General features: G+C 38.9%; 1 protein-coding gene across 1 annotated transcript; it reads right to left on the bottom strand.

Moving 5' to 3' along the window:
- Positions 1-510: 510 nt before the first annotated feature.
- On the bottom strand, positions 511-20,873 carry C1D (C1D nuclear receptor corepressor). The gene is made up of 5 exons (XM_005893569.3): positions 20,792-20,873; positions 6,415-6,561; positions 5,592-5,658; positions 5,228-5,283; positions 511-2,384 (listed from the first exon to the last, which is right to left on the bottom strand). The coding sequence occupies exons 2-5, from the start codon at positions 6,550-6,552 to the stop codon at positions 2,220-2,222; spliced, it is 426 nt and encodes a 141-aa protein (XP_005893631.1). The 5' UTR covers positions 6,553-6,561; positions 20,792-20,873; the 3' UTR covers positions 511-2,219.
- Positions 20,874-25,091: the final 4,218 nt, after the last annotated feature.

Here is a 25,091-nt window from a genome sequence, read left to right as displayed (position 1 = left end):
TACTTTCTTAAAATAGAATAAAGGCTGGAGTTGTCTTATCTGGAACCTAACACTGTATTTAGCAATGCAAATGTCATTAGGTATAATATCTGTGAAATGAATAAATAGAAAATAAGCAACCCAATGCACTTACTATCATTCAGCTCTTTACTATGTGCTAAGAAATAGTATTTAAAATCATACCTAATAAAATGGAATACAATTAAACTGCTTTTTTTTACTTCTGATAAACACTTAAAAGAATTATTCACTAAAGAATCTCGAGTTTAAGAGAATAAAAAGCAGACCTGAAACTATCACAATACTGTTAGTCAACTATACTTCAATATAAAATAGTTAAAAAAATATAAGAGAATGAAGAGCTGGACTTTCACAACCCAATAATTTGGCCAATGATTTTCTGCAACTCTATGACATTTTTCATTTAATCTTTTTTTCTTGATGAAATGAGAAAACATAAAGAAATGCAAGTTATAACCTTCTTTGCAATAAATAACAAAGCCACTACACTTGATCTTAATAACGTTTATTTCTCTCATGAACTTACTTAAAAAAAAAAAAAACTGGAATTTAGAAGAGATAAAGGTAAAACAAGGAATGAAATAACTATAAATGTGCTTCTACTTCAAAAATTGCCTGACATCTGAGCCAGACTTTCTGCATCTATCAGTGATTCCTTCATGTGTCACAGAAAGAGTTCAACATGCTTTACAAAATCCATTATATTTTAAGACCATTTCCAATATCTGCTATCATAAATCAAGAAATCCATTTATTCAAGGTTACTTATGGAGAATTAATCACACAGAAAATTTTAACAACTTCTTTTTCAAAAATTAAAGTACAAGTACTTTGCTGTATTTGGTACTCCTATACATAATGATGTGAATTCAAAGACTGAAAGCATTAAGGGTATATAATTAAAATTCATGGGCTTAGATATTTTAAAAATTTTAATATTTAGAATTCTCAGTAATAAATATTACAGAAAAATAAAACAGAATATAAATAAAATGTACTCTCCTTCAGATTCCTCCTCTGATTAAGTGACATTATGTAACATACAAAGTTGTTCCAAAATACTTGTACATACTTGTTACAGTCTCATAAATATTAAAAACATCTGAAAAAATTGAGGCCAAGAGAACTAAGGGCACTATGCACAAGGAACAAAAGCTCATGAATTCCTCCATTTCTAAGGACTTCTAAAACCTACCTTCCTGATTTCAAGGAAAAATTTACGCAAAAGAGAAAAATAAAAAACAGGTCAGCCATGCATTAACAGCTTTGATAGGGTATAGCTATTATGCCAAAATTCAGCCATCAATATACAACCTCATTTCCTATCTAAAGTTAATGAGAATGTATTTTACTTTAAATGGGACATCGTGGCAAAGTGCCAAGAATTAAAGAATAACCTTAAAGTCTTAATTTCATATTTCAAATATCACAAAAAGCAGTAATTCCCAAAATCATGACAGCATAATGAAATAACTACACAGAAAAAAATGGACATTTAAGTCATTTCACTCTTTCTTAATATTATATAGTGAGAACAGATGTATTTATAACTTCGGCATACTTCATAAAATCATTATTCATCAAAATAGACAAATGTTTACGAGGAACATTTAACTTAAACTTCATAGTTGCTTATAAAATGGCACATGAAAGACTGACCTAAGCAAATCAGAGTCTGGTCAAGAGACAGTAAAGTATAAATATAAAATACACTACAATTTTGCTTGGGATTACATGTACACACTGCTGTAAATGTATGCATAAATGTAAAATGCATAACCAACTGTGTAGCAAATGGAACTCCGTTCAGTGTTATGTGGCAGCCTGGATGGGAGAGGAGTTTGGGGAGAATCGATACACGTACATGTAGGGCTGAGTCCTTTCGCTGTTCACCTGAAACTGTCACATTATTAATCAGCTATACTCCCATACAAAATAAAGTATTTATATATATATATACACACACACACATACTACAATGTTAAAAACCTCATAGTGTTCTATAGGAAAACCAATAAAGATAACAATCTTTCTGGAGGAAACAGTTCTTAGCATTACAAATTTCAAATGCAAGTTTTGTACATGATTCCAGTAAGGAATACATTTAAACCTTACAGTGCCACATAATCATCATTCATTTTGTGGAAAACAATAAAAATTATGTACTTTTTAAATATGTGTACATTGAAACTGAAAGGTTAATTTTTACTTTTTCCTTTATTGGCAACTTTGGATGCATTCTTAGGTTTTGGTTCCCAGAGGGCATTTTTTACAAATCTTGAAGCCGCACCCCTGTCCAGCTTGCCAGCCTTTTTCTTGTCTGTTATTTCCTTGACTCTGTTCATGTATACTCTGATTCTCTCCTTAAAGATAAGAGAAAAAAAAAAAAAGAAAGGCAATAGATTTACCAAGCTGTTCACCACCACTAAGCTGTATTATACTACACCTCAGTTAAATTCAACAGCTGTGTATTTATTGCCTATTGAGTGGTGCTAGTTAAGTGCCAAGTGAACAGGATAAACACACTCCACGTTCTCCTGAAGTCTCAGTCTAGGGGAAACACAGACATTACAAAGTCATTTCAGAAGTGTTCTGAGTGTTTCAAAAGAGGAAAACCTAGACACCACAGAGATAAACACTGAACTGTTTATATGTGGTTACACTAAATTTTTTAATTTACCTAAATCCATATACTGCCTTGTATCTGAAGTCTATAATCTAAAATAGAACTTTCACAGGCTTACAATATACAAACTAAATTCTCCAGAAATTATGTGAAACAGGAAATGGCTATGGCAGCATTTTAACTATTTGTTTTTTTGTTACCTTCTAGTGTCGCAATTAAACTAAGTAGAGTGAAAATATAAGATCTTTTTAGCCAATGTCATAGTTCTGACTGATAAGAACGTGATATTTTCTAATGAAATCTACAGCTGTTATCAAACTTTACACAGTGAGAAACATACTAGGTTTCTGTACCACTTTGAATCTTCTGAGGCCATTAATCAGAATAAAGGCTTATTTCCCTACTTCAATTAGAGAAATAAAGGTGTGAGAGCCACAAAATAGTAAATGATTGATCACCACTTAAAAGCAAGTTTCATTAAATTATCAAAATAGTTTTACAAACATACACATAAAAATGCAGAACCTTAGGATTTTTTAAGTTTAAAAATCTAACAACTGTACTCAAAACCCTCTCATGAGTTAAAGTCCTCACAACACACACCCAGCCTAGCCCTCCCCAAACTGATCATCCCTCAAAAACCCACACCCTCTCTTCCTTCCAATCCCATCAAATGTTCACCTTGCTAATAGTTCAATAGTAATGACTGAAAATGGCAATCCTACTCAAGTACTCCAATGCCCCTTACCCTGTGCTATTTTTTCCTTATTCCCACAATATAACTTTCTAACATACTATATATCCATAGTGAGTGAAGTGAAGTCGCTCAGTCGTGTCTGACTCTTTGCGACCCCATGGACCGTAGCCTACCAGGCTCCTCCGTCCATGGGATTCTCCAGGCAAGAATACTGGAGTGGGTTGCCATTTCCTTCTCCAGGAGGTCTTCCCGACCCAGGGATCGAACCCGGGTCTCCCGCCTTGGAGGCAGATGCTTTAACCTCTGAGCCACAAGGGAAGCCTTTACATATGTATTATTTGTTGCTTGTTTGTTTCCCACCACTAGATAGTGTGGCACCTGCCACAAAGGCAGGGATATTTTGGTGGCTTTATACACTGAGGAACTATCTCGCTTGGAAATAAAGCCTGGCTTCTAGTGGGCGCTCAGATATTTCTTGAATAAATGAATTGACTATTTTCAATGCCTTTCCCCATTCATGATATAGACAGCAAACAGGCTTCCTCTCACACCCTAACTCTGTGTCAATCAGTGACATCTGTCACAGAGTCAGAAAAGGGGAACAGGTTTATGGATGCTGTTCATTTGTTAACCCTTGTCTAAAATATGAATGCACTTCTCCATAAAGTGGATTCTGAGGAAAAAAGAAGACAGATGACAGAATCAAGCACTAAACTACTCCAAATAACTTTGTTTTTAAGAGAAAAAAGAGGAATTTTATAAACGTAAAGGCTACATTAGAAAGTTGAACACAGATGATACAATGCATTCTTCCTATGATTTAAGGCCAATCTCATTTGTCAAATCAAGATCTATGGACCATATTGCTTTATATATTTTGCTTTAAGTATTTTTCACAATTTCTGTATTTTAAAAAATATTTACTTTTTTACTTTTCCTCCAAGAAATTTAAAAGAAAAAAAGGTCTCAGTCTATACATTTAAAAATTGAAGACAACATATCTGGCTTTACTCTTTTTTTTTTTTTTTTTAATAAATGACCAAGTGCTTTACTCAGTTATAAAATACATACATATCAACCACCTTAAGACTTTAGAACAATAATACAGTGTCAAGTGTATTTCACATATATAGTTACCTTATATTTTATAAACACAAAGAATAAATTTATTAACATTCTTATTCATAAAGCCAAGTCAAGACGGTAACCTTAAGTTTGATTTCTAAATTTTTTCTTTCAAACTGAATGATTTAATTTTTGAAGTCAGCAAAAACTCCAAGATACCAGACCTTATATACTGTACTTATACATCTAAATGGAATACAAAGACAAACCTGAAGATTTATTACAGGTTGTAAATATGTCACTAACGCAGAATTACTGGACAGTACACACACAACTGGTGCCAAAAAAGCTTTTAGCTCTGTTGCTGAGCTGGATTCTTTACTGCTGAGAAAATGAATTAATGGAAGAATTGAAAAGGTGGAGGAGAAACTTTCCCGTCTTTGCTAGTAAATCAACTAGAATATACTTTTAAGAATTGTGTAAGGGTTTTTTTTTTTTTTTAAAAAAAGGCAGTTGTAGAGATGAACAGGATTTCAAGAATTTATACGAAAAATAATATAGAAGTTATAAATAATTACTAGAATCGTAACATTTTCCCATCCAGAGATTTATATAATATATGGAACACCATTCTCTGACAAAGGTGAAGAGAAAGAGAAACTAAAGACACAATGAAATCTGGGTCACTTTCATAATTTCAACCCTAAATAATTTTGTTCTCCACAATTAGGGTGATAAAGGTACTCTAATTTTAACTGCAAGAACACTACAACAGAAATACACGTGAAATAAAAGAAATCAATCCACAGCAATCTTACCAGTTCCTGCTTTACTGGATGTTCCTTGGGGTTGACTCCCTGAGTTGCCAAATAAACTACAAGAGAAAGATTTCATGGAATGATATGGGTATATATTAATAAGGGCATTAATTAAAGAAACTTGTTACAAAAAAGAAACATCACACAAATGATTAATTAAATCTTAAATTATTCAAACTCTTTGTAATTCTAAATGTATGTGTGGCTCATAGGCATCTGGTATTCTGATTTAAAAGAAATAAATACCTGACAGTTAAAACTGCCATAAAGTGTAATTGTATATAAATTGTTAGCATTTTTAAAATGTCACCTTTAACACAATAAATAATCTGCTTTGTAATTAATTCCAAAGTAATATACGTACCCCAAAACATTGAATTCAATGTGTAAGCAGAAACTAAATCCACTTTTGCCTGTTCAAGTGGGTCCAACTGTTAAAAAAAAGAAAGAAAAAATAAATATAAACTTTGAGTACCATCAAATATTTTAAACTTTCACCAAGCACAATGTATCAAAGAAATGTTTTTTTCACTTCCTATAATCCAATAACCAAATAATCTGGAAATAATTTGAGAAAGTAAAGTTTTGTTAACTGATGATTTTTGCCCACAAATTTTCACTTCAGGGTATCATCTTTAGTTAAACAAGGAATGTGTAAAATTCAAAACCAAAAAAAAAAGTTCTTTTGAATTACTTTAATTTCAGGAGTTACAATCTGGGCTTTGTATGTCAAAAGTAATTTGTCAATATAAACATTGTACATGATGCATTTATGTATAAGAAGCAGGCTAAAATGCTTAGGCAATACCAAAGACAGAAGAAACATAATGAGATTTGTTTTAGACTGTCAAAGTCAATTTACTCTTTCTGTCCTATAGAGTTTCCAGAAACCCTGATAACATCATAGTAATACTTAAAAGGTCAAAGATAAGAGTCTGTCAGAAAGAATGTGGGGAGTGCTTTTTTTTAATTCAAAACCAAGTCAAAATAAAAATATAGTTAGGAGGCATTTCCTAAGGTTGGAGATTTGTTGTATTTTCCCCTAAAGATATCTAAATACTTAAAAACATAGAGGGGGGAAAAAGGAGAGAAAGGGGCATAAATCACATATCTGTTTCTTCTTCTGTATGTTTCACAATACAGCACTCAGTATTATGAATTACATTTTTAGAAATTACTTAAAATACCTTCTGCAACAACTCATTTCTAGAAACAGACATCATGGTCTTCAGCATTTCATCCACAGCACCAATGGAATTCTCAAATGTTGATAAATATTCATGAATTTCTACTGGATAGTCTTCATTAATTCCTTCACCTGCCATTATGATCAACTGGAAAAAAAATTAAATTCTTAAAATTCATATTGGAGACAGAGATTGCTCGCTAGGTTATTAAAAAATCAATAGGTCATATCATGTGTCTCAAAAGTTAAAATCTGAAGATAATTTAACTAATCTTCTTAGAATATAATTCTGGAGCAACCATGTTCAAACTTACCCTCTCTTAAGTTGCTTGGTGGGGCCGGGGGCGGGGTGGGTAGGGGGGGAGAAAGAGAGGAGTCCCAGGAAGGGACCCACCCAAGTTCATTAATGCTACACATATCAATCCCTCAATGCTTCTCAATAACTGAGACATGACTACCAAATATGTTATATCAATGATAAACATTTAAAAAAAAATTTGTTGATGTTAAAGAAAGTAAAGAAAGAAACTGAAGTCGCTCAGTCGTGTCCAACTCTGCGACCCCATGGGCTGTAGCCTACTAGGCTCCTCTGTCCATGGAATTTTCCAGGCAAGAGTACTGGAGTGGGTTGCCATTTCCTTCTCCAGGAGATGTTTCTGACCCAGGGATAGAACCCAGGTCTCCTGCATTGCAGGCAGACACTTTACCATCTGAGCCACCAGGGAAGCCAAGGGCTGGCTGATGTTAAAGACTAAGCAAAGCAATGGAAGTGTGATAAGTCAATATATCCTACCCCCTAATGCTTATTGAAAACAATGATAAGCAAAGCTCTTTTTTATTTGGAAACATATATTTTAGCACTTCTAAATTCAGGCATTGATCTAACAGCATATTAAACCAAAAAATTAGAAATCTTGGGTCTGAAGTACCTTACAATCATTTATCACTAAAATCACTTTTCAAGCCTATATTTATATATACATATTCCTTAAGCTTAAAATATTAATATGAAATTCAAGAGGCCATAAATCACATAAAGCCTATAAGCAGAAAAGAAGAAACTTAGGAGAAATAAACTATATAGTTTTTATTTAGGCCAGAGCATACCTTCACAACTCATTCTATAAACTTCATATTTAAATTATAACAATATTTAATATCTATATGAGAAAAAGAAAACTCCACATCACTGTATTTAATATCGTTGCTGCTGCTAAGTCGCTTCAGTCGTGTCCGACTCTGTGCAACCCCATAGACAGCAGCCCACCAGGCTCCCCCGTCCCTGGGATTCTCCAGGCAAGAACCCTGGAGTGGGTTGCCATTTCCTTCTCCAATCGTTAATATCGTTGTTAATAACATTATCTAAGATCAAATTTCAGAAGCAATTCAAAGCCATATGTACCATCCTTAGGTTAAAAAAATTTTATTAGCTGAAAATTCCTCCTTCATTACATCACTAAGGAGAACATCAAGAATGTGTAAAATAGCAAACAACATAACCAATTTGAAGTAAACAGACTCAGGCTTTCCATCTTGCCCGGTCACTGGCTTTTGTCACCTTAGATAAATCACAGTATCTCTCTGGGCCCCAAACACCTCATTCATAAAAAAAGGCAGTTGGTCTAATGATCTGTAAAGTCCCTAACAGTTCTAAATGTTATGACTATGTCATTTAAGCTTTAAAAGTACTATTTGATTATTTAGTCATAATACATCAACATTTCGATTCAACAAATAAAGTCCACAGAGACATCTGGTTTCATTTAAAATTAAAAAAAAAAAAAAAGATGAAGTCCAGGGGACTATCACTACACATGCTGTAAAATTACTATCAACTACTGTGCAAACAGCCATTAAACAAAGGACTATGAGAAAAGAAAACCACACAGGAGAGAGTTGTGACTTCCTATTTCAAAAGGCTAATAACTAAAACCATGGATTTGCCTCTCATCCTGCCCCCCAAAAACTCTCCAAGATGACAGAAGAAATACAAAAATAAATCCATAGTAATGCTGGAACAAAGAAGGGCACCTATCCATCAGCAGACCTCAACAGCAGACATTTTTATAAACTTAACAGCAAATGAGATTAGACTGATAGGAAACAGAAGCAAGGAGAATGCAACCCTTCCAAACAAAACAGGAGAGCCCAGGAACAAACACAGGATGCAGGACAGTAAGAGCTGAGCCCCGAGGACTGAAAGGAGCTGAGCCAACCTCCAGACCTGCGAAAGGACAGCTCCAGCATCTACTGTCCAGATAAAGGTGTAAGACGTAAATACAAAGATGGTATTTTTCTTTATGCAGAATTTTAAACCAATAAATTTGAAAAATCTGACTAATAAGGATGAGGTACGGGGGGTGGGGGGGGGAACCCAGTTATCAAATCTAACCTAAAAGGAAGTATATAAACCAAACAGATCATTAACAGACCAAAAAAATTTTTAAGAAGTCAAAAATCTATGCTCCTAAAAAGTTCCAAGTCTAGAAGATATTACAGGTAATTTCTTCCAAATCTTCAAAAAACAGTTAATTCTTATGGTATTTAACTGTTTAAGAACACAGACAGAGATGGAAAACTTAGATACCTATTTTATGATATACACAAAAATAAACTCCAGATGAATTTAAAGGCAAATTCTGTATAAATGTATTAAAGATTATATAAAATATTTACATGATCCAAATGAAACCCAAATGCTATAAAAGGAAATGGCTGACAGACTTAACTACATAAAAACTGAAAAAAAAAATCTGTATTGTAAAAGCATACCTTAAGCAAAGTTAAAAGGCAAGAAATAGTCTGAGAGATAATATTTGCCAAAACACAACAAAAGATTAGTTAGATGATATAAAAACTTCCTACAAAGCATAAAAGATTAAAATAATGAAAATCTCACCCAGAAGACCAGCAATAATTTTAAAGACTGGCAAAGTTCAGCATTAGCAAGGGTTTACACTAGAGGCAGAATATAAATTGGTACAGATTTCTTAAATGCACACACTCTTTGACTCAGGAAATTCTCTTTAGAAAGCACGCTACAGAAATCCTTGTATACATGCATTAAAAAATTATTAAAATGGACTCCTCAAACTTTTCAAGTGGGAACTCTGCCTCTCACCCGTTTTTCTCCCTGGTGGGGTCCTTACTCATCAACTTAAAACCTTTCCTCCTCCATCTTAAACAAGAAACAAACACCTTGATTTCATATCTCCACCTCTAGCTAAAGTCCATATTCCATCTCCCTTTCAGAACAAACTCATATCAAATCACTTTGCTATATACCTGAAACTACTACAATATAAATCAACTCTACCAGGTGGCTCAGTGGGTAAAGAATCCACCTGCAATGCAGGAGACACAGGAGACGAGGGTTCAATCCCGGGGTCCGGAAGATCCCTTGGAAGAGGGCATGGCAACCCACTCCAGTATTCTTGCTGGAGAATCCCAAGGACAGAGCAGCCTGGCAGGCTACAGTCCATAAGCTCACAAAAGAGTTGGAAAGGCTCACAAAAGAGGTGGACACAACTGAAGCAATTGAGCACACACATACTTCAATTAAAAAAAAAATAGACTAATCTTGCTTACTGCGGTCTTCCCCATTTCATGGCAACTCCACCTTTTCAACTGCTCAGGCCTAAAGTTACAGAACAATCCTTGACTCCTCTCCCGCCCTATCTTTAAAACATATTCAGAATCTAACCACGTCCTACCACCTTCACTGCTTCCACCCTGGTCCAAACTAGTCTGAGCCATCATTGTGTCTTGCTGGGATTGTTTCAACAGCCTCCTAAATGGCCTCCTTGTTTCTATTCCAACAGTTTACTATCAAGAAAGCAAATGAAAGCAAATGATCACCCAAATCTAAGTCAGACTCCCACAAGCCTCTGCTTGGAAACCTTTAAAGGCTTGCTGCTTCACTCAGGAAGAGACTGAAAAAGTCCTGACTCTCTGCTACTTCTTCTGTGACCTTATCTCCTCTCACTCTGCCCCAGCTCACTCCACTTCAGCCATGAAGGCCTCACTGCTCTTCTTATCGGGCTCACCCCTACTTCAGAGCCTTTGGACTCCTCTCCTTCCTAGAAACATTTCTCCGGAACCAGTGGCTTCAGAGCTCACGACTTCACCTTTGTTACATCTCTACTCAAATGCTGTGTACTCGTAAAGCTTTCCTGACCACCCTATTTAAAATGCACACCCCTCCTCTCATTCCAGAGCTTCCTATCTCCTTCTCCTACAGTCCTCAACAGCATCTGACATATTTCATTTATTGTCTGTCTACCTCCAAAAGACAGTAAACATTGACACATGAGAGCAGGAATTTTTGTGTCTTGTTCACTGCCAGGCAGTCAATACACATTTGTTGAATGAAGAAACTATATAGAACAAAAACTAAGAAATAATCTAAATAGTCATTAACAGGCGAACAGTTAAGTGAATTACACCACATCTATCCAAGATAATAGTAAAAACAAAGAAGTTAATCTTTATATGCTGCTGCTGCTGCTAAGTCACTTCAGTCATGTCCAACGCTGTGCGACCCCATTGATGGCAGCCCACCAGGCTCCTCTGTCCCTGGGATTCTCCAGGCAAGAACACTGGAGTGGGTTGCCATTTCCTTCTCCCAATCTTTATATAGTAATACACAGTTAGTGGTGAAAAAAGTCATAGAACATAGTATATAACACATAACACAGATGCCATTATATATATGTAGATGTGTGGTGCTCAAGAAGACTCTTGAGAGTCCTTTGGACAGCAAGGAGATCAAGTCAGTCAAGCCTATAGGAAATCAACCCTAAATATTCACTGGAAGGACTGATGCTGAAGTTGAAGCTCCAATACTTTGGCCACCTGATGTGAGGAGCTGACTCACTGGAAAAGACCCTGATGCTGGGAAAGATGGAAGGCAAAAGAAGGGGGTAGCAGAGGATGAGATGGTTAGAAAGCATTACTGATTCAATGGATGTCAATTTGAGCAAACCTCCGGAGACGGTGAAGGACTGGTGTGCTGCAGTCCACAGAGAGGCAAAGAGTCGAACATGACTTAGTGACTGAACAACAACAACAAACGTTGAAAAACCTCTGGAAGGAGACACATAAAATCAGACATTCTCTCTCCGAAGGGGCAGGAATTAGGGAATGGGATCAGCGCAGACTCATGTTATTCACTCTTCATTCGTCATTGTTTAAATTTTGTTATTTCAAAAAGCATGTATTAAAATCATAATAAAAAAAAACAATCATTAAATTTTAAAAGGCAAACTTTAATAATGTATTTTGGTTTTTAACAAATACTGTAAGAATAAAAAACACAAGACCTTTATTTAAATGTGAAATTTTTCATCCGATTTTTCTGTTAGAAAAGATTTCCCCTCAAGAATCATGACGGAGACTTTTTCCTGCAATTATTCCCTGTCCCTAAGCCCCAATAAGCAAGTAGTTATTTATTGTTGAAATGGGTTAGGGTGAACACTAAAAGCAAGGCAGTAAGTAAGAATAATGACTCTCATTAAATCTGAACCAAACCACTTGCCTTTTTCCTAACTAAAAAACAAAGGCAATGGAGACTGGAAAATAAAGACTGTTCTAGTACCAGAAATTACCTCCAATTCAAAAGATTTCTTCAAACATTTTACACAGACAGTTCCTGAGTATCTGCTCCTTCCACAGGAAGCACTGCAAGGAAGGAGCTGCAGTCACTGCCCTCTGTCCCCTTTGTTACTTGGATGCCACGATGAAGCTGTGAATGGACACTATCAGGAGCAATAGCCAACATCTGAACTCCACTGCCTGTGAACCAGGCATTACTCTAAGCATCCACACACATTTCTTCATTTACTCCTCACAGACTACATATGGAACCACACGCAACTTGCCCAAGATTGTGCATGGTAAAACTCCAAAGAAGAGAAGAAAAAGAGAACTCACCCACTGCTCCTCACTCCCTGCCTGGTGCCAAAGGCATTCCTCACCCCTCCACCTTCCTTCTAAAGTGTCGACCGCAGAAGTAGAGAAAGTGGAAGAGAGCCAGAGAGAAGCTGCCTCTCTCCATCTCTCAGGAATGCCTGGCAGAGACGCAAGGACAGAGGGGAGAATCCCTACCAGCAACCCCTACAGGATGGAACTGCCATTCCTTCCCTCCCCTCCCTGCCAGTGATGAGAGCCGCAACACCACCAGAGAAGAGGAGGGGGACAGGACACCATCCCTGCTCTCCCCCCTCCACCCTCTGCTTCAGGGAGCTCAGTGCAGCCAGGAACCTGGGAGTCATCCCGCACCCCGTCCTCAGGTCCCAGTCCCACCAGTCCTGTCAGTTCGGCCTCTTAATCTCCTTGAGCCACAAGCTCTCCTCCATTCTCACTAAATTTCACTAAGTCATTTAAAGTAGTCTCCCTCCTGTCAGTTTTTCTCCACTCTCAATTTTAAGATACTACAAAACATGACTTTTCTGTAACGACAGTCTGGTCATGGTACACCCCTACTTCAAATGCTGCCTTACCTCCCGGCTACCCTGAAGATAAACTCCAAACCTCTTGTATGGATGTCAAGCTCATTTCCAGTGGTCCCTATTTGTCTCACTAGCCTCATCTTTCATTTCTCCCCTCTTCCAATCCTACGGCTATAGCCACCATGGCAGCTTTCCAAATATTCTTTGCCCATCTGGTTCTCGACACAGGAACCACCCTTCCCACTTCACTCTGTACTAACCTTTGCAGGTAAGATCAGGTTTCCTTTAGTGGATAAGACTTCTCTGAGTGACATCCTTCCATTCTGTCTAGGTGAGCACAACTACAAGTTGTCATGTCACCTAAAACGTGATCTGGTGACACGTGTTGATTTACTTAACTCCCCTTTGACTACAGGCTCCCTGAGGAGGCGCTGTCATACTGATGTGTCACCAGAATGGCTTTATGTCCCACCTCGCCCAAGACAGTCCTCGTTTATGCCTGCTGTTTCAGCTCACCATCTGCTCTGCTCTCTATTTCTCTCTCAGAAGTCCCAGTTTGAGCAACAAATCATAGGGTCACCCTAAACAAAAGGGGCTTCTCTGACCTCTGCCACTACTCCTCACCCAACTGTCAGAGAACAGGAGAGCTGAGGAAGTGGTTCCCAGTACCAGCTGGGGTTCAACCACAGCAGCAGAACCATTCGGAGGTAGTTTGAAGAGATGTACTGCAAGAAACTGGCTCATGCAATTGTGGACGCTGGCTAAGTAACACTGAAATCTGCAGGGCAGGCAAGCAAGAAAGAACATGCTGGAACCCTTGGCTGCAAGCCAAAACTGCTGTCCACAGGTGGAACTTTTTCGTCAAGGAAGCCTCAGCTCTGCTTCTAAAGCCTTCCAATTAACTGGATCAAGCCCACTCAGATTATCTAGAATAATCTCCCTAAAGTCAACTGTTTGTGTATTTCACTTATATCTACGAATACCTTCAGAGCAATACCTAGTGTGGTGCTGGACTGAATGTCTGGGGGCTGCAGCCTAGCCAAGCTGATGCATCAAAAGACCATCCACTGCTGTAAGCCTCCAGATCTACAGCCAGGAAAGGTATGTTCCTGGCATCACAAACTGCTGCTCTGACACCATTTTTCCACAATAGCCACGTTATTGATGACCATTAGGTACCCAAGTAACAAAACTAGAGTTCAAATTCCAGTTAACAAATGTGGAAGAAATGGTAACTTAAAAAAAAAAATCATCATTTTGTAACCCCTAGTGAAATTACTGATTCAGGTAATGATCACAGATAAAAGGGGAAGCTTACAGCAGAAGAGTAAGCTTCTGCTTACTGCTTACCTGAACCCAGGGATGAGTCTGCACCACTCCAAGTAGGACATAAACATATCATGAACCTCCTGATGTGAAGCAATGTGACAAACACAGCTCCATCTGTGTAGCATTTCCGATTCCCCTCAGAAAAGCTGAATCTGAATATAATTGAGCCTGTGGAGCTAACTTCCAATTTATAGGAAATATGGAAGATAGATAAGGTCACAAGAAAGCGAATACACAAATCTGGAATGAGAAATATTGTACAGGAAAACTGACCTGATTTCCGTAACAGGTAAATGGCATGAAGAAAAACTAAGAAAAGGGAGAGCAGGGAGAGAAAGAAGAGATCTACCTTTAGATCTAACAATCAAATGGAATGCACAGACCTTGTTTGGATCTTGATTCAAATAAACTGAGTGTAAAAAGATATCTTTGAAAGAAAGAATCCTGAATCTGGATCAGGTATTGGATGACACTAAGAAATTGAGAATGTTGCTATTAAATTAGAATTCAGCTATAAAAAATGGCTTCACAGTTACATAAGAAAATACTCCTATCACTTAAGAATGAACACTGATACACATGAGTGCAGTGGTAAAGAATCCGACTGCAATGCAAGATGCAGGTTTGATCCCTGGGTCAGGAAGATTCCCTGGAGGAGGAAACAGCAACTCACGCCAGTATTCCTGCCTGGAAAATCCCATGGACAGGAGAGTCTGGCAGGCTACAGTCCAAGGGGTCACAAAGAGTCACACACACACACACAAACACACTAATGTATATACGGTAAAATTATAGAACATGTTGAATTTACCTTAATAAAAAAAAAAAAAAAGCTGGTCTTCACGGCTTAATCATGCTTTGAGAACAAAGATAACCCATGTACAATATTCCTATTAGAAATATTAGATAGTCAACCCATCAATTAACTTTTTGAATATAACCTAGTCCATAAATTGGGGAACACCTACATAGAAAGTATAGTCTAGAATACTCGACTACAATCTCATTCCAACTCCAAATATAATCTGGGGTCAGGGGAACATAGGTTACTGGGTGTTCACCAGCTGTGATAGTTGCCGAACAACTTACAAAAATAAGACAGAGCCAGTGGCCTCAAATAAGGTTTATATTACTAACATTTCCAACAAAGGCTTTGTTCTAGTATCTATTACTTCCATAATGTCACAAATTTCCTTCTTAAAAAAACCCTGATGCCTTACATTTTCGGAGAAGGCAATGGCACCCTACTCCAGTACTCTTGCCTGGAAAATCCCACGGACGGAGGAGCCTGGTGGGCTGCCGTCTATGCGGTCGCACAGAGTAGGACACGACTGAGCAACTTCAATTTCACTTTTCACTTTTCATGTATTGGAGAAGGAAATGGCAACCCACTCCAGTGTTCTTGCCTGGAGAATCCCAGGGACGGGGGAGCCTGCTGGGCTGCCATCTATGGGGTGGCACGGAGTCAGACACGACTGAAGCGACTCAGCTTACATTTTACCTGGCCCTTACAAAAATGTATGCATGCAAAAATAAACAAACCAAGCCTACAGTCAAATGAAAAACTAGGGGAAAATATATGCAACATAAAGACAGATAAAAGAAGCCTCTGCAAATCAACAACACACAAGAATACTTGCAATTTTAAAGCAACTATACTCCAACAAAAATACATAAAATAGGGGGAAAAAAAACCTTCAACCCAAAAGAAAAATGAACAAAGAAAATCAGCAATTCACATATAAAGGAATCCAGATGACCAAGAGGCATAAACAAAGCTACTCAATCTTACTCATAATTAAAGAAACATAAATCACCAGAACAAGATGCCATTTTTCACCTGTCAAACAAGCAAAAATCAAGAAGATTGATAGTACTTAATATGGGCAAAGGTGAGGAGAAACAGCCTCTCATTCACTATTAATTGGAGTGTAAACCAACCATTTTGGGGGGCAAATTTGGCACTATGCTTTAAAATTATATATGCACAAAGTCTTTGACCCAGCAATTTTACTTCTGAAAATGTACATTTTCACACAAGGTAACGTTTAAGGATGTCCACTGCAACACTTCTTAAAATACACTTTAAAGCAAGAAACAACTTCCATGCTCATTAGGAGAACTGGCTACATAACTTATGAAATATTCCTTCAATGAAATACTGTGTAGCAGAAAAAAATAAGCAGAGCTTCAATTCCTGAAATATATTAAGTGAGCAAAAATTGAAGAACAGCATTTATAGTACAACCCACTTGTTTTTAAAAAGAAATGAGTGTGGAGGTATAGTTCTTTATGTAAATTTCTTAAAAAATACATAAGAGACCCTTAACTAGGGTTATTTCTGGGAAAACAAAGGAGTACGGTGAAGGAGCACATTTTATGTTATACTCTCAGAATTAAGATTCCTAAATAATATCTGTAATGCAATAGTACATACGTATATAAACAAAAATTTCAACTATCTGAAATTCTGATTTTACTTTAGTCGCAAATATGCCAGATAAAATGTCATTTCCACCCAGCTTAGCAATTACAATCAAACCTACGTTCTTTAGCTCTGTTATATTCAAAGAACCATATGAATGGATTGCCTTCCCTACACCTAAATTTTCTAGCTACCATAAGACCACTTTCTCCCTGTTTTCAAGGTACAAGAGCCTTTCTAGCCTCGTTCTCTGTAGAAACTCCTCCCTGAGTTGTTGGGGGACTCCCGGCCACCACCCTGTCTAGCCTGCTCCCCAGGAATCAAACAAGGGTCTCCTGCATTGCAGGCGGATTCTTTATCACCTGAACTACCAGAGAAGCCCGTAGTCAATGCTAAGTAAATGTTATACAGTTACATAGCATTGAGGAGTATGTGGTGGGAAGAGAGTTCATGTGTTCATGCACAAATGTTTGTGCATATGTGTTCAGTCATGCCCAATTCTTTACAAGCCCATGGACTACAGCCAGTCAGGCTCCTCTGTCCATGGGATTATCCCAGCAAGAATGGCATGGGATTATGCCATTTCCTCCTCCAGGGGAGCTTCCTGACCCAGGGATCGAACCTGAGTCCCCTGTATTGGCAGGCAGATTCTTTACTACTGAGCCACCCGGGAAAAAAATAGGGATAAATAAAGCAACTGTCAGGCAACCGACAAAGGACCCAGTTGAAGTAGGGTAGCATTAATTTGGGTCTTTTGTGAATTTATTTAGCAGGGTTCAGTGGGCCTGGAGCAAGAATGGTAATCCAAAATGAGGCACTGGCTAATGGGCCCAAGAGAAAGGACTTGCAAAAGTATCTTTAATAGCTGACTGGGAGGTGTGGCCTTGAAGGGAGAGAAGTAAGGCTTCTTCCTCTGCTTGGAATACCTCCTCCCGATTCCTCCCCTGTCTTCTGGGCCTAATAAAATCTATTAATCGTTTAAAACCCATGTCAAATGCCCTCTTCTCTATAAAGGCTTCCATATCTCCCAAGCCAAAGTAGTCTCTTCTTCCTTTTTGTCCTAACATTTACCATACTGTTGTCCTTTATCCATCAATAACACTCCTCCTCATGTTTATCAAGATAAACCTGAAAATGTCAATCCTCACTTATCTGATCCATAACCTGCATCTGACAACAGTAAACACATTACTTCACCCTGAATTCCACAACACTACTACTACTACTACGAAGTCACTTCAGTCGTGTCTGACTCTGTGCGACCCCACAGACGGCAGCTCACCAGGCTCCCCCGTCCCTGGGATTTTCCAGGAAAGAACACTGGAGTGGGTTGCCATTTCCTTCTCCAATGCATGAAAGTGAAAAGTGAAAGGGACGTCGCTCAGTCGTATCCGACTCAGCGACCCCATGGACTGCAGCCTACCAGGCTCCTCCATCCATGGGATTTTCCAGGCAAGAGTACTGGAGTGGAGTGCCAATCCACAACAATAGACTCTCAAAATTGTCCTTGTCCTCGGATGGCTGTTCTTTCTGTCTACTTTGTTGGGTCCTTATCGCCCCAAACCTATAAAGGCCAAAATGCCTCAGGACTCAAGTCTACTGCTTTTCTGTTTACAGTCCTTCCAAAACTGCCTCTAGTCTCCCAATTTTAAATACCATATCACTACTCCCAACTGACCTTTTCCACTAATGACTTCCCCACTGAATTCCAGACCTCAACTGCCTATAGCATCTCCACTTGGATAACTAACAAACATCTCAAACTTAACATATCATAATAAACGCCCAATTCTACCTCACAAACCTGCTGCTCTCATAGTTCTCCACTTCTCGGTTAACAGGAATTAACCCTTCTGGTTGCTCAAAGTCCCAAACCTGGACAGCTCTTTTACAATCCACATTCAATCCATAAGCAAATCTGTTAGCTTTACCTATGAAGTACATCCAAAATTGAACTGCTACTCACCAATGACTTCTTTCAGCTGTGAAGACACTATCTTCTTATGTGAATTATTACAACACCTTCCTGATTAGTCTCCGGGCTTTGCCCTACCCCTCTCTCCAACAAGCTGCTCTAACACAGCAGGCAGAATGAGCCTGTTAAATACCTAAATCAGATCATATCACTCCTCTGCTCAAAACTCTCCACTGGTTATTTCCCAATGTATCTCCACATGATTAACATAAAGTCTTGCCACATATTAAGTATATGGTAACTACCTGTTCACTAACTAAAAACAATGAAAGTAAACTGAAACCAAATTTTGGAGAATCTCAATACCAGATTAGGATAGTCACCATGTGGATTCAAAAGAAGATATACAATAATGTACATCCCAGGGTTCTTTCCATCCTTATGCCAAACAGAGTTACATACAATTAGGAACTAAATCAGAAACAAATCAATATACTATTTGGGGGAAAACTAGAGAGATCTCTGCAGATGTTGCATCAGAACTCTATTAACATAATGACTTTTTTGCATAGCATTGCTGCTGCTAAGTCGCTTCAGTCATGTCCGACTCCTCACGACCCCATAGACGGCAGCCCACCAGGCTCCCCGGTCCCTGGGAGTCTCCAGGCAACAACACTGGAGTGGGTTGCCATCTCCTTCTCCAATGCATGAAAATGAAAAGTGAAAGTGAAGTCGCTCAGTCGTGTCTGACTCTTAGCGACCCCATGGACTGCAGCCTACCAGGCTCCTCCATCCATGGGATTTTCCAGGCAAGAGTACTGGAGTGGGGTGCCATCGCCTTCTCCGATGCACAGCATTCCCTTAGAAAATAACGGTGAAACGACCATACAACGACCTCTCCAACAATACTGTCTTTAGCAGACAGTCCATGCTAGTGTCACTTGTAACTTTCCTTCATATTTAGAGTAAAATCCCAGAGAAAAGGTAGAGATGCTAACCTCTAAAAACAAAATTATCCCGAGGTCTCAGAAAAAAATATATAAATTACAAAGATGTTGCTTAAGATTGAGACAAATAGTTAAATCAGATTACAATGAAATTAATTCTATTGTTAATTCCAAAGTTTCATTCGAAGTGTTTTCAAAATTAGTCATGTGAAGCAGCAAAATTACCTTCCAAAACTATGGAATTTGCTTATGACAAGATTCTCATCTCAGGTATACTGTGCAGGTTAAATGAACAATACAGGTAAAGTTTTTAGAACAATGCCTGTCTCAGGACTCAATATATTAATTAGTAATATTAGTTATTATTTTACTAATGTGAAAATATTCAAACACCCAAACCACTGGGGTCTGCTTAGAGCCGTATTTGCAAGGTCAACAGTTTGGAAACACTCACTAACTGAGATATGACATATAAACTGTCTTGACTATTTTGAAAAACCACTGTTCACACTATCATTATTTTCTCTTTCAAAAATATCATTTCCATCAATCACAAACGGTTCCCGGAGTTTCAATAGGGATTATCTGGTTATTTTCGGATCCTAAGTGAACATTCGGCTAAGTCTCCGGTCACTCTACTATCAGATAGTCCAAGATGGGCAGCAAACATCTCATTGGGACAGAGACATCTTTATCAAGCCAAAAATGAACTGCAGTCAACAAACAGCAAGACACGAAAGATACATTCAAACAGAAATCTGAATCACACTATTCCTGGACCACAAAGAAAAACCACTGTTAAAAGATTCCATTAGATTTCAACTTAGGATCAAAATTAGCTTCCCATCTCAGGTGGGTTAATATCGCAGCAGCAGGCAGGGCATAATCATGTACCTAAATGATAAAGGCGGATGACAAGGGAAAGCTACTCTCCTACATCTTCCACTTCTGCCTTCCTCTCTCATTCAGGTTTCAAAGCACCAGAAAATTAACGGAGAAGTCACGAGCTTTAAATTTCTCCGCCCACCAATACTTAAGAGGCGGAGCTAACAGACGAAGAAAAGCGAAAGGCCGGACCCAAAGAAACGAGAGGGGCCGAGAGAAGCCGAAGTCAGCAAGCGGCCTTAAGAAAGCGGAAGTGGGGGTCCTGTAATGGACCGCCATTGCAGGTTACCCCAACACTCGCACTCGCGGAAGGCTACGCAGCACGGCCCCGCTCCTCACAGTCAGCGGGAGCGTGACTGGGGGCTCCCAGGAGAAGCGGACTTAGACAGAAGCACGAGAAAAATTCCAACCCCACTTCAGAATAATACCTCGCGGGCCTTCCACGTCTGCCTTCCGGAAAGCAGTCGGCGATGGTGACGTCAGTGGCACGCCAGCTCTGCGACCGTGGAGAGCGGCGCTCTCCGATGACCTCACGCTTCTCACCACACCCCTTTAACCCTTTCCCTTCTGCACTCAAAGGCGATCTTCTCTGCCCCACTGACTGAAGCTGTGGGAGGGAATGGGTATGCTGGGGGTTGCGGGGCGCCGGTCCGTTTTTCTAGATTTGTATCCCTGGTGGCTCAGACCGTACAGAATCTGCCTGCAACGTAGGATACCCTGGTTGGATCCCTAGATGGGGAAGATCCCCTGGAAAAGGAAATGACAACCCGCTCCAGTATTCTTGCTTTGAGAATTCCATGGACAAAGGAGCTTAGTGGGCTATATAGCCCATGGGGTCACAGAGTCGGACAGCTATGAGCGACTAACACTTTCAACGCATACCACATTACAAGCTGAGCCAATTTAACCAAAAAAAAAATTTTAGTCACTAAAGCTTTCTCCTGGTTTTTATTTTACGTCTGCTGAAACTCATTTCAGGGCATATTACATTCCTATTTTCCACCTCTATTAGCTTCAACAGCAGCTTCCCAAGTTATCCATGGTGAGAGGACGGATTTCCGATCCATCCATCGCCTAGAGATACTTTTGTAAAATACAGTAAAAATAAGTTCTTTGAAAAATTGCGGAGGGTGGGGGAAAGATAGGCAAAATACAAGCCCAGACTTCAAATTATTTCAATAAACAGAGAACTACATTTCAACAAATACAATCAAACGGGCCTAGGGGGAATTGCGAAGACGGTTCGTATTGTTCATTCTTACATTCCTGATTTCATTATTCCACAATCATGATTAACAAATTTATGTATTAAATAGCGATTCCATATTTTAGACGCCTATAAAAGCACTTTGAACAAACGATTTTTATCAATATCTGAAGTTTTTTAAGTCGCAAATGAGCTTTCATCTGAATTGTTATTCCAATCTAGTGGGAGTAATTAAAAAAAAAAAAAAAAAAAAGGCTTCTGGTTGAAGGTGGTGAGTATCCAAACTGTTCCTCTGTTTTGTTTTTACACTCAGTAGGGAAACTTGGAAAAGGCAATGGCACCCCACTCCAGTACTCTTGCCTGGAAAATCCCACGGACTGAGGAGCCTGGTAGGCTGCAGTCCATGGGTTCGCTAAGAGTCAGACACAACTGAGCGACTTCACTTTCACTTTTCACTTTCATGCATTGGAGAAGGAAATGGCAACCCACTCCAGTGTTCTTGCCTGGAGAATCCCAGGGACTGGGGAGCCTGGTGGGCTGCCATCTATGGGGTCGCACAGGGTCGGACACGACTGAGGCGACTTAAAAGCAGCAACAGCAGCAGGGAAACTAGTTTCACAAAAATAAGTTGATAGGGATAGAAAGAGTTTTCACATCAATTTATGCAAGCTAAGAATATTCATTTTTAATTTTTAGCTAACACAAATTATGACATTTCCAAAATCCTTCAATTCTTCATTTATTGCCAGTTCTAACAATTCATTCTTTAAACAATTTATCTTTTGAATTATCTCGAAAGATTACACATTTTATATATTGTTAGAGTTATAACATGACTCATAACATAATATTGTGGCTTAGATCATGAACTCCTTATTGCCAAATTCAGACTTAAATTGAAGAAAGTAGGGGAAACTAATAGACCATTCAGGTACGACTTAAATCAAATCCCTTATGATTATACAGTGGAAGTGAGAAATAGATTTAAGGGACTAGATCTGATAGACAGAGTGCCTGATGAACTATGAACAGAGGTTCGTGACATTGTACAGGAGACAGGGATCAAGACCATCTCCAAGGAAAAGAAATGCAAAAAAGCAAAATGGCTGTCTGAAGAGGCCTTACAAATAGCTGTGAAAAGAAGAGAAGCAAAAAGCAAAGGAGAAAAGGAAAGATATAAGCATCTGAATGCAGAGTTCCAAAGAATAGCAAGGAGACATAAGAAAGCCTTCCTCAGCGATCAATGCAAAGAAATAGAGGGAAACAACAGAATGGGAAAGATTAGAGATCTCTTCAAGGAAATTAGAGATACCAAGGGAATATTTCATGCAAAGATGGGCTCGATACAGGATAGAAATGGTATGGACCTAACAGAAGCAGAAGATATTAAAAAGAGGTGGCAAGAATACACAGAAGAACTGTACAAAAAAGATCTTCACAACCCAGATAATCACGATGGTGTGATCACTCACCTAGAGCCAGATATCCTGGAACGTGAAGTCAAGTGGGCCTTAGGAAGCATCACTACAAAGCTAGTGGAGGTGATGGAATTCCAGTTGAGCTATTTCAAATCCTGAAAGATGATGTTGTGAAAGTGCTGCACTCTATATGCCAGCAAATGTGGAAAACTCAGCAGTGGCCACAGGACTGGAAAAGGTCAGTTTTCATTCCAACCCCAAAGAAAGGCAATGCCAAAGAATGCTCAAACTACCGCACAATTGCACTCATCTCACACACTAGTAAAGTAATACTCAAAATTCTCCAAGCCAGGCTTCAGCAATACATGAACTGGGAACTTCCAGATGTTCAAGCTGGTTTTAGAAAAGGCAGAGGAACCAAAGATCAAATTGCCAACATCTGCTGGATCATGGAAAAAGCAAGGGAGTTCCAGAAAAGCATCTCTTTCTGCTTTATTGACTATGCCAAAGTCTTTGACTGTGTGGATCACAATAAACTGTGGAAAATTCTGAAAGAGATGGGAATACCAGACCACCTGACCTGCCTCTTGAGAAACCTATATGCAGGTCAGGAAGCAACAGTTAGAACTGGACATGGAACAACAGACTGGTTCCAAATAGGAAATGGAGTACGTCAGGGTTGTATATTGTCGCCTTGCTTATTTAACTTCTATGCAGAGTACATCATGAGAAACGCTGGGCTGGAAGAAGCACAAGCTGGAATCAAGATTGCCAGGAGAAATATCAATAACCTCAGATATGCAGATGACACCACCCTTATGGCAGAAAGTGAAGAGGAACTCAAAAGCCTCTTGATGAAAGTGAAAGAGGAGAGTGAAAAAGTTGGCTTAAAGCTCAACATTCAGAAAACGAAGATCATGGCATCTGGTCCCATCACTTCATGGGAAATAGATGGGGAAACACTGGAAACAGTGTCAGACTTTATTTTGGTGGGGGCTCCAGAATCACTGCAGATGGTGATTGCAGCCATGAAATTAAAAGACGCTTACTCCTTGAAAGGAAAGTTATGACCAATCTGGATAGCATAATCAAAAGCAGAGACATTACTTTGCCAAAAAAGGTCCATCTAGTCAAGGCTATGGTTTTTCCAGTGGTCATGTATGGATGTGAGAGTTGGACTGTGAAGAAAGCTGAGCACCGAAGAATTGATGCTTTTGAACTGTGGTGTTGGAGAAGACTCTTGAGAGTCCCTTGGACTGCAAGGAGATCCAACCAGTCCATCCTAAAGGAGATCAGTCCTGGGTGTTCATTGGAAGGACTGATGCTAAAGCTGAAACTCCAGTACTTTGGCCACCTCATGTGAAGAGTTGATGCATTGGAAAAGACCCTGATGCTGGGAGGGATTGGAGGCAGGAGGAGAAGGGGATGACAGAGGATGAGATGGCTGGATGGCATCACCGACTCGATGGACGTGAGTCTGAATGAACTCCGGGAGTTGGTGATGGATAGGGAGGCCTGGCGTGCTGCGATTCATGGGATTGCAAAGAATCGGACACGACTGAGTGACTGAACTGAACTGAGAGTCATAATTACAAACTAACCTTAAAATTTCACAAATTATGGTGTGATCCTACAACACATGACTAGTACACAATTCACACAACATGAAAGTCACAGTGTGAGTTCAACAACATCCAGACTGTAGTCAAGAAAACCAGTTCTCTGATCTTGGTTGCTGGAGGGATGCCAAATTGTAAAAAAAATTTTAAACTATTATTCTCAGTTTTGCCCTCATCTTATTGTGGACAGGTAATAACAAATAGTTTGGGGATTGGCACCAGTCCAGAAATCACATTTTCAGTAGCACTATCCTTGAAAGTTAGGTACATAACCTTACCAGGAAGACTGTTGAGATTTGGAAAAACTGAAACATCACCCAGAATAACTCAGAACCTGACAGTTCATCCTGCACCAAAGTGGTAATGAGACTTCAAGGCAAAATGTCACATCTTTAGGTCTAAGTCGTGGAAGCAAACACTGAAATGCAGTTAGTACAAGAGGTTTGGGATTGGGGTAAGTAGGGATGTCTCTCAAAGATAAAGA

The sequence above is a fragment of the Bos mutus genome, chromosome 11, assembly GCF_027580195.1.
Source record: "Bos mutus isolate GX-2022 chromosome 11, NWIPB_WYAK_1.1, whole genome shotgun sequence".
Classification (NCBI taxonomy): domain Eukaryota; kingdom Metazoa; phylum Chordata; class Mammalia; order Artiodactyla; family Bovidae; genus Bos; species Bos mutus.
The sequence above is the reverse complement of the archived record's forward strand: the minus strand, read 5'-3'. Positions and strand labels throughout refer to the sequence as shown.